Source organism: Mandrillus leucophaeus, unplaced genomic scaffold (assembly GCF_000951045.1).
Source record: "Mandrillus leucophaeus isolate KB7577 unplaced genomic scaffold, Mleu.le_1.0 Scaffold91, whole genome shotgun sequence".
Classification (NCBI taxonomy): Eukaryota; Metazoa; Chordata; class Mammalia; order Primates; family Cercopithecidae; genus Mandrillus; species Mandrillus leucophaeus.
In genome coordinates, this window is record NW_012109919.1 from 259,838 (window position 1) to 270,562 (window position 10,725).

The window sequence follows — 10,725 nt, forward strand, 5'->3', positions numbered from 1 at the left end:
CAAGGTCATTAAAGCAAGGAAAGTCTTAGAAACTCTCACAGTCAAGAGGAGGCTAAAGAGACATGATTGCTAAATGTAATGTGGTATCCTGGATTGGATCCTAGAATAGAAAAAGACACAAGGTTAAAAATAAATAAATCTGAATAAAGTGTGAATTTCAGTTAATAACAACATATCAGTACTGGTTCAATAGTGGTGACAAATACACCATACTAATGTTAATGACAGAAAAAAACTATGTGTGGGGTATATGAAAACTTTCTGTACTATCTTTGCAATCTTTCTATAAATCTAAAATTGTTCTAAAAATAAAACGTTTATAAAATGTAGGGAAAACCAGATTTTATTTGTCTTCATTTATTGCATTTCCACTGTTCAGGTCTTTGGGTAGACTCAAGTTTTTGCTGGGATCAGAGTCCTTTAACATTTTTTGTAGAGCAGGTCTGCTGGCAATAAATTCCTCCGACTTTTGTTTGAGGAAATTGTCATTTCTCAAAGATATTTTTGGTGGGTAGAGAATTTTGGGGTGAGAGGAATTTTTAAAAAATTTCGGCACGTTCAATGTTACTCCCCTTTTCTTGCTTGCATAGTTTAGTTTGTGAAGAAAAAAGTACGGTACTAATCCTTGTTTTTCTGTATACAATATATCTCTTCTCTAAGATTATTCTCTTGATCTTTTGCTTTTAGCAGTCTGAGAGTGAGAGTGTGTGTGCGTATGCGTGTGTGTGTGTGTTGGCAGTAGTATTTATCCTGCTTGGTACTGGTTATTTTTTAAAATATTACTCCTAATCTGTTCTCTCTTGTCTTTTTGGAAGTCCAATTATAAATATGTTATGCCATTTGATAATGGCGCATAGCTCTTGGATACTTCATTCTGTTTTTTGTCTTGTTTTCACTCTTCTCTTTGTATTTCAGCATGGGTAATTCCTACTAATAGACCTACAGGTTTTTCCCTCCTGTTAAGCTATTAGTGCAAGACTCGAGTTAATTTCATTAGAAGCTGGGCCAGGTTTGAGCCTTACTGTTGCTCTGGTTACCATCAGGGCACCTACCACAAGCTTCATATCCCTCTGGGGGTGGGGATCTATCTGCATGCCAGATTTTCCCCTAGTGACTGCTCCACTCTCAGCTTTAAGTCATCCCCTCTCTTGTTGTGCCTCAGGCTGTGGCCTTCTCAGTCATCCTGCCACTCTCCTGGCGTTGCTCCATACCGAGCATGTCTTCCTGTTCCTTCACCACTGGCTGAAGATATTTTGCCTTTTCCATTAAACAGGATTTCAACAGTGCCCTAAGAGTGATAATGTTTGTTGTTCGTCGTCTTAAAGATTAAAGCTTTTGTTCCATATTAGAGAAAGAAGACAAAAAGATCCAGGCAAAACTTTTTGCCCCTAGTGTAGAGCTACTCTTCCCCTCTCCCAGTTGTGTACCACAGCGAGACCTTTGCAGGAGCTTCTGAGCACCCCACGGGATTCATGGAGAAAAAAGTCTACAAGAGAACACAGACTCACCCTGTTTTATACTGCGGCCCCCAGGAGTTTCACACAGTTCTGTCAGTGTACACCTGGTCTCCAGCAATTCACCAATCACCCTAGCTTAACTCTTACTATCTGTGTCTTGCCTAATGCTCAAATGTCATCTCTCCTCACAGTATCTTTGACTCTGGAGCATCTGGGCCAGTTGGTTGCCCTGAAATCTCAGCACTATAATGAGTTCGAGGAAAACTATGAACTTTCTGTATATCCAAGTTTTTTTAATTGTAAGACTGGGAGTGACTGTTTCCAGACTTCTGTATCGCCAAATAAAAAAGTACTTGTTTTTTGACCTGGACTATAAGACTTAAAGAGATTTGGTCCTGGCTCTATTTTGAACTATCTTGGACAAGTAATAACCTTTAACTCAGTTTCCTAATCTCTACCTTGCAATGATCACAAGCTAACTGAGAATTAAATGAGACAGTATACACATGAAGGTGTTTTGAAATCTATAAAGCATTATACCAATGTGGAATTATTATCTAAGCCTGATAGCATCACTTTCACTTAGCAAAAACTCTAATGGTGAGTTTAGCAACTGCTCAGTAGAGAGAACACCTGGCATATCATTTAGTATGCTAGCAGTCAAACAGTTGCTAAACTAAGAGATTTTAAAACTTGATTATACATTCCAGTTTTTTTTCTACAAGAGGCTAAGGGGGATAAATATATTGTCCTGTTCTTTATAAACAGACTTAAGACTCAAAAACAAATGAGACCAGAACCCTAAAGCCGTCATCAAGGAGTGGAATAGAGGCTACCTGCATTCTTTATACAGTTAAATAGAAAGGTTATTTGAGAAGGAATAAGCAAATAAAATTAATTGGAGAATAACTCACTCAAGTTTGTGTGCATTCTTCCCTATCCTACAATAGTTCTGTGGTATGCAGAATTTTTTTTTTTTTTTGAGACAGTGTCTTGCTCTGTCACCCAGGCTGGAGTGCAGTGGTATGATCTCGGCTTACTGCAATCTCCACCTCCTGGGTTCAAGTGATTCTCCTACCTCAGCCTCCTGAGTAGCTGGGATTACAGGCACACACCACCACACCCAGCTAATTTTTGTATTTTTAGTAGAGATGGGGTTTCACAATGTTGCCTAGGCTGGTCTTGAACTCCTGACCTCAGGTGATCCACCCACCCTGGCATCCCAAAGTGCTGGGATTACAGATGTAAGCCACTGTACCCTGCCTGGTATGCAGAATTTTCTAACTAATAGTTTAGTGCTTCTCTCACAGAAAAGCATGTTTAATTGATTAATGAAAGTATACAAAGTACAGTGAATAAATAACTCATGTTTAATATTTCTAGCCTGGTAAAATTAAAGTTAAACATAATAATCTCTAAAAGTGTTACATATTAATGGGGTACATGTGAATATTTGTTACATTCATAGAATGTGTAATGATCAAAGTCAGGGTATTTGGGGTATCTATTACCTTGAGTATTTATACTTTCTATTTGTTGGGAACATTTCAAGTCCTCTCTTCTAGCTACTCAGAAATAGACTCCATCTGCAATGTTGCTAACTATAGTCACTCTTCTCTCCTATCAAATACAGGGGTATATTTGTTGTATCTAAGTGTATGTTTTTACCCACGAATCAACCTCTCTTCATCCCATATCCCACCCACACACCCTTCCCAGCCTCTGCTATCATTCTATTTTCTGTCTCTACAAGATCAATTTTGTTAGGTCTCACTCACATATGAGTGAGATCATGCAGTATCTATCTTTCTGTGCCTGGCTTATTTCACTTAATAACCTCCAGTTCCAACCATGTTCATATTTAGCTTTAATTTTAAATAACCGTTAAGCAAATTTCCATAATCTGATTTTTGTGTATTTGAAATAGACTTGTCTCTTCAAATACTAATTTCGAATGGAAATATTTGTTAGGAATAGGTGTAGATTCTATGGTGGCACAGAAAATTCCAAAGGAAGCTACAGACTGACTATGTATAAAATACATGTTTTAAAGAATGAAGTTGAAGAAAGGTTCAACTTACTAGTGGAGGCATCATGCCCTTGCTTGAAGGGGGGATGACAACTCGAAGATCTGGTTTTCTACTGTTCATTCCAAGATTACCACCACCTGGTGGAGGGGGAGACTTCGTAGGCATGACTTTGCCTAAACTATTTGCACCAGTAGTTCCAATCAAATTTGGAGAAGCTCTTGAGTTTACAAATCCATTCCCTGGGGGGAAAAATATCATTCAATTATGTGAGAAGAGTTATTAAAACACTTTGGCACAAACAAAGTTTTCCCCAGTCTGAGTTGCAAATAAATTTTATAACAAAACTCACTACACGTTTGAGTATCCCTTATCCGAAATGCTTCGGACCAGAAGCGTTTCTGATTTTGGAATACTTGTATAACATACTTAAGGGCTGAGCATCCCTAAACCTGAAAATCCAAAATCCTCCAATTAACACTTCTTCTGAGAATCACATCAGTGCTCAAAGTGTTTCAGATTTTAGAGCAGTTTGTATTGGGATACTCAACCTGTGGTAACTAATGAAGTATCTTTGGATATTTTAAAAATAAGCAGAGGAAGACAAGCAAAGTCTGAAATACATATAAAGCTTAAGACTAATGACACTTGTACAGCATTACTGCTTGGATTTGCTAAGAGAGATTTAAAACACAACACATTTCTGGCCGGGTGCGGTGGCTCACACCTGTAATCCCAGCACTTCGGGATGCCGAGGAGGGCGAATCACTTGAGGTCAGGTGTTTGAGACCAGCTTGGCCAACACGTTGAAACTCTGTCTCTATTAATAATACAAAAATTAGCCGGGCATGGTGGCGCACGCCTGTGATCCCAGCTACCTGGGAGGCTGAGGCAAGAGAATTGCTTGAAGCCGGGAGACGGAGGTTGCAGTGAGCTGAGATCATGCCCCTGCACTACAGCCTGGATGACAGTGTGAAACTGTATTTCAAAGAAACAAAAGATCACATTTCTAACAGGGCATCTCATTTAGTCTCATTTTAGGGACTAAAATAATGGAGGTATTATAGAAAATGTCTGAGAACAGCCTATTCAATCACTCTTGTGAGAGCAAAGGCACTGCTACTACTAAGTTCTGAGTAGTGAACTAGGTATCAGAGTAACTTCTTAACTGTAGCTTATTCAGCACTCATTTCTAATGCCTCATTTTCACTAAGTACTTCTTCCTTATGGCTCTACTTCACTGGTTCTGTTTTTTCAGCTTCATTGAGGTCCTTATTAAATATTTCTGATTTATCTCACGTTAATCATCTTATTCCTATTTTTAAACTTTCCCTGACAGAACCTTCCATCTCTCTTAGATGAAATGAGGAAACAGGCATATTGTGATATATGTTCTATGTATATAATACTTTTGGGAACCAGTTGAGATATAAATAAATATGAAACCATCCTGTTTTCATGAATACTGTAGTCAGTCATTCTACTTCTTCCCATGTGTAGCAACCACGTGGACTGGGTGGGGCTGACTCTCTGCAACCCTCTCTCCAACCCCCAGATGAACTTAGTGACAGGCATTTGACTCAGGTCATTCTCGTTCACCACAGTGACTGGATGTGGTAATGACCAATCAGAACCCGGGTAAAACAATTGTTCCATGATTGTCAGGGAGGCTCCCACATTCCCCAAACTGTGCCTGAGAAAGCATTTTATTCTTTTTTTTTTTTTTTTTTTTTTTAGTCTTGCTCTGTCATCCAGGCTGGAGTGCAGTGGAGCGATCTCTGCTCACTACAAGCTCCGCATCCCCGGTTGACACCATTCTCCTGCCTCAGCCTCCTGAGTAGCTGCGACTACAGGTGCCCACCACCATGCCCGGCTAATGTTTTGTATTTTTAGCAAAGACAGGGTTTCACCACGTTAGCCAGGATGGTCTCGATCTCCTGACCTCATGATCTGCCCACCTCGGCCTTCCAAAGTGCTGGGATTACAGGCGTGAGCCAATGCATCCGGCCAGCATCTTATTCTTAAGTCATTTTGGGACTCAGAAGAAAGCCGGAATGAGGAAAAAGCTGATACAAAAAGGAGAACAGCAAACAAATGATGTAAAAGCCCTGATTAAACTGTGCTTGTAGTCTGTACCACTTCTGGATCTTTCAGTTACATGTAAGTTAACACATCCCCTATACAATTTAAGCCTGAGGTAGTTTTCTGTTAGTTGCAACTGATAGTATCCTAATAGAAATAGCTACTATTCACCAGTTTGCAGTCCAACAGCAGAGATAATGACACAAATAAAAAGTAGATAAGTAACCAGTGTACAGAAACATATAATGTGAATTTATAAAACAGAGACTACAGTGTGGTATTTCAATTTCAAAGTAAATCACAAATAAAGCAGGGAAGAATAAAAGAATAAGTGTTTATTACGAAGCTGGCAAAGAACAAAATATTCAGAATAGTGAGCCAGAGGTTCCTGATAAGCCAAACAGGCCTCTTATGTTCTCTGGGTAGGACTCAGCATTCACATGTCCTTAAGACTAGCAACTGTCTAAAATCAGGAAACATAGAAGTACCTTTACTATCTGGAAATTAAAAAAATTCAAACATCTATTATGTATACAGTACTGTGCCCCTGGGAGGGTATATGTAGAGAAGCCATAAAAAGCCTATACAGGTCTTCAAGGAGCTTTTCATCTAGTTAGCAAGAACAGGCATATCACATAGGCATGAATTATACTTACAATATGGGCAAACTAGAGGTAACCACACAAAATTTACAATGAGATAGAAAGCACTGATCACAAATATATCAGCTTAATTAGGAAAGCCTTTGTGGGATTAACTACTGAGCAGTCTGAAATGACAGAAGAAGAAAAGAGAAGGCAGGCATTATGGATAAATGTGAGAAAAATATGTTAAAGCACGAATGAACAAGGTGTGAGTGAGGAATGGCAGAGCAGATAAGCCTGGAGAATCCACAGCTTCAGGGACCATCAGAAGGAAAGGGTAGCTGTATTTGTTCTGCTCCTTTCATTCTAGTATAAAGAAAAAAAGAAAACTTCAGAATTCACGAAAAATAAGCAGACACTAGATGTTACAAATACACACATACCCACACACTCCTGTATTAATACACATGCAAGGACTAACAAAAACTGAGTGTCTGCTGTGTGCTTAACACTGGCCTAAAACTCGTCCTAATAATCTCATCCTGACAAGACTGCATTCTGAGAAATAAAATGGTTTGCCCCTGGGTCAGATGTGGTGGCTGATACCTACAATCTCAGAACTTTGGAAGACTGAGGTGGGCAGATTGCTTGAGCCCAGTTCAAAACCAGCCTGGGCAACATGGTGAAACCCCATCTCTACAAAAAAAAAAAAAAAAAAAGGAAAAGAAAGAAAAATTAACAGGGCATGGTGGTGTACACCTCTAGTCCCAGCTACTAAGGAGGCTGAGTCAGCCCAGGAGGCAGAGGTTGCAGTGAGCCAAGATCACACCACCACATTCCAGCCTGGGTGACAGAATTAACCCAATCAAATAAAGACAAATTAAAAAAAAAAATCAAAAAACAAAAATGAACAAAGCCTCTAAAAAATTTGAGATTATGCTAAACAGCCAAACCTAAGAATAACCGGTGTTCTTGAGGAAGAAGAGAAATCTAAAAGTCTGGAAAACATATTTGAGAAAATAACTGAGGAAAACTTCCCTGGCCTCACTAGAGATCTAGAAATTCAAACACAAAAAGCTCAAAGAAGACCTGGGAAATTCATAGCAAAAAGATCTTCACCCAGGCACACAGTAATCAGATTACCTCAAGTGAAGACAAAGGGAAGAATATTAAGAGCTGAGAGGCAAAAGCATCAGGTAACCAACAAAGGAAAACTTATCAGATTAACAGCCGATTTCTCCTCAGAAACCCTACAAGCCAGAAGAGATTGGGGTCCTATCTTTAGCTTCCTCAAACAAAATAATTGCTGGCCATGAGTTTTGTATCCAGCAAAGTTAAGCTTCATAAATTAAGAAGAGATAAAGTCTTTTTCAGACAAACAAATGCTGAGAGAATTCACCACTACCAAGCCAGCACAACTAAGAAATGCTAAAAGGAGTTCTAAATCTTGAAACAAAACCTGAAAATACACCCTCCTTAAATCATAAATCTCACAGGGCCCATAAAACAAGAACACAATGAAAAAAAAAGTATTCAGGCAACAACTAACACAATGAATAAAATAGTACCTCACATCTCAATATTAACGTTGAATGTAAATGGCCTAAATGTTCCACTTAAAAGATACAGAATGGCAGAATGGTTAAAAATACACCAACCAAGTATCTGCTGTCTTCAAGACACTTACCTAACACATAAAGACTCACATAAAGTAAAGGGGTGGAAAAAGATACTAGAAAATCTAGAGGAGGTGGATACATTCCTGGAAATACATAACCTGCCTAGGTTTAATCAAGAAAAAATAAAACTCTGCATGGAACAATAACAAGTAGCGAGACTGAAACAATAATTTTTAAAACTGCCAACACCACCACCAAAAAGTCCAGGACCAGATGAATTCAGAGTTGAATTCTATCAGGCATTCAAAGAAGAACTGGTACCAATCTTACTAAACTATTCCAAAAGATAGAGAAAGAGAAAATCCTCCCTAAATCATTCTATGAAGCCAGTATCACCCTAATACCAAAACCAGGAAAGGATATAACAAAAGTAAACTACAGACCAATATCCCTGATGAGCACAGGTGCAGAAATCCTCAACAAAATAACAGCTGACCGAATCCAACAGCATATCAAAAAGATAATACATCATGATCAAGTGGGTTTCATACTAGGGATGCAGGGGTGGGTTTAACATACACAAGTCAATAAGCAAAACTGGCACAGAAGGGACATATCTCAAGGTAATAAAAGCCATCTATGACATTTTTACTAGAGTCAGTAAAGTTCCAGGACACAAAATCAATGTACACAAATCAGCAGCACTGCTATACATCAACAATGACCAAGCTGAGAATCAAATCAAGAACTCAATCCCTTTGCAACAGGCGCAAAAAATTAACATATCTAACCAAGGAGGTGAAAAATTTCTACAAGGAAAACTACAAACCACTGCTGAAAGAAATCACAGATGACACAAATGGAAACACATCTCATGCTCATGGATGGGTAGAATCAATATTGTGAAAATGACCATAATGCCAAAAGCAATCTACAAATTTAAAGCAATTCCCATCAAAATACCACCATCATTCTTCACAGAACTAGGGGGAAAAAAATCTTAAAATTCACATGGAACCAAAAAAGCCTGCATAGCCAAAGCAAGACTAAGCAAAAAAAAAAAAAATCTGGAGGCACCATATTATTTCATTTCAAACTACACTACAAGGCTATAGTTACCAGAAAAGCGTGGTACTGGTATAAACACAGGCACACAGACCAATGGAACAGAATAGAGAACCCAGAAACAAAGCCAAATACTTACAGCCAACTGATCTTCAACAAAGCAAACAAAAACATAAAGTGGGGAAGACACCCTATTCAACAAATGGTGCTGGCATAATAGGCAAGCCACATGTAGAAGAATCATCTCTCATCTTACACAAAAATCAATTCAAGATAAACCAAAGACTTAAATCTAAGACCTGAAACCATAAAAATTCTAGAACATTGGAAAAACTCTTCTAGACATTGGCTTAGACAAAGGGTTCATGATCAAGAACCCAAAAGCAAATATGATAGAGAAAAAATAAATAGACGCGACCTACTTAAACTAAAAAGCTTCTGCAAAGCAAAAGAAATAATCAGCAAACAGACAACCCAGAGAGTGGGAGAAAATCTTCACAAACTATGCATCTGACAAAGGACTAATATCCAGAATCTACAAGGAACTCAACTCAGCCATAAAAAAACAAATAATCCCATCAAAAAGTGGGCACAGGCCATGAATAGACAATTCTCAAATGCAGGTATACAAATTGCCAAAAGACATGTGAAAAAATGCTCAGCATAATTATCAGTGAAATGCAAATCAAAATCACAATGAGATACCACCTTACTCCTGCAAGAATAGCCTATTTTAAAAATCAAAACATAATAGATGTTGGCATGGATATGATGAAAAGCAAACACTTATACACTGCTGGTGGGAATGTAAACTAGTATAACCACTAAAGAAAACAGTACAGAGATTCCTTAAAGAACTAAAAGTAGAACTATGGTTTGATTTAGCAATCTCACTACTGGGTCAGAAGAAAAGAAGTCATTATATGAAAAAGACATTGGTGCACACATATTTATGGCAGCACATTTTGCAATTGTCAAAATATGGAACGAGCCTAAATGTCCATCAACAACAAGTGGATAAAGGAAATGTGATATATATATATGTGTGTGTGTATATATACACATATGTGTGTATATATACATATATGTATATATGTGTATATATACACATACATATATGTGTGTGTGTATATATACACATATATGTATATATGTGTATATACATACATATGTATATATGTGTATATACATACATATGTATATATGTGTATATACACACATATGTATATATGTGTATATACAAATACATATATATATGTACACCATGGACTACTACTACTCAGCCATAAAAAGGAACAAAATAATGGCATTTGCAGCAACCTGGATGGAACGAGAGACCATTATTCTAAGAGAAGTAACTCAGGAATGTAAAACCAAACATCACATGTTTTCACTTACAAGTGGGAGCTAAGCTATGAGGATGCAAAGGCATAAGAAGGATACAATGGACTTTGGGGACTCAAGGAGGAAGGCTGGGAGCGGGTGAGGCATAGAAGACTACACATTGGGTACAGTGTACACTGTTCTGGTGAACTCCAAAATCACTACTAAAGAACTTTTCCATGCAACAAAACACCACTTGTTCCTCGAAAACTATTGAAATAATAATTTTTTTTTTTTTAATAACAGACCCAGGCATGGTAGCTCACAGCTGTAATCCCAGCACTTTGGGAGGCCAAGGTGGGCGGATCACCTGAGGTCATGAGTTGGAGACCAGCCTGGCCAACATGGCAAAACCCCACTAAAAAAAAATGCAAAATTAGAATAGTGGGGGCACGCCCAAGATGGCCGAATAAGAACAGCTCCAGCCTCTAGCTCCCAGTGTGAGCGACACAGAAGACGGGTAATTTCTGCATTTTCAACTGAGGTACCAGGTTCATCTCACTGGGGC

The 10,725-nt window shown here is 38.3% G+C and overlaps 1 protein-coding gene across 4 annotated transcripts in view; it reads right to left on the reverse strand.

Moving 5' to 3' along the window:
* The window catches only part of MEF2A (myocyte enhancer factor 2A), a 125,492-nt gene that overhangs the window by 24,397 nt on the left and 90,370 nt on the right, over window positions 1–10,725 (reverse strand). For all 4 annotated transcript variants that reach the window (XM_011969805.1, XM_011969804.1, XM_011969801.1 and 1 more), the window contains one exon: window positions 3,539–3,726. In XM_011969805.1, coding sequence (XP_011825195.1) covers window positions 3,539–3,726 — 188 coding nt within the window. The remainder of the gene's footprint in view (window positions 1–3,538; window positions 3,727–10,725) is intronic.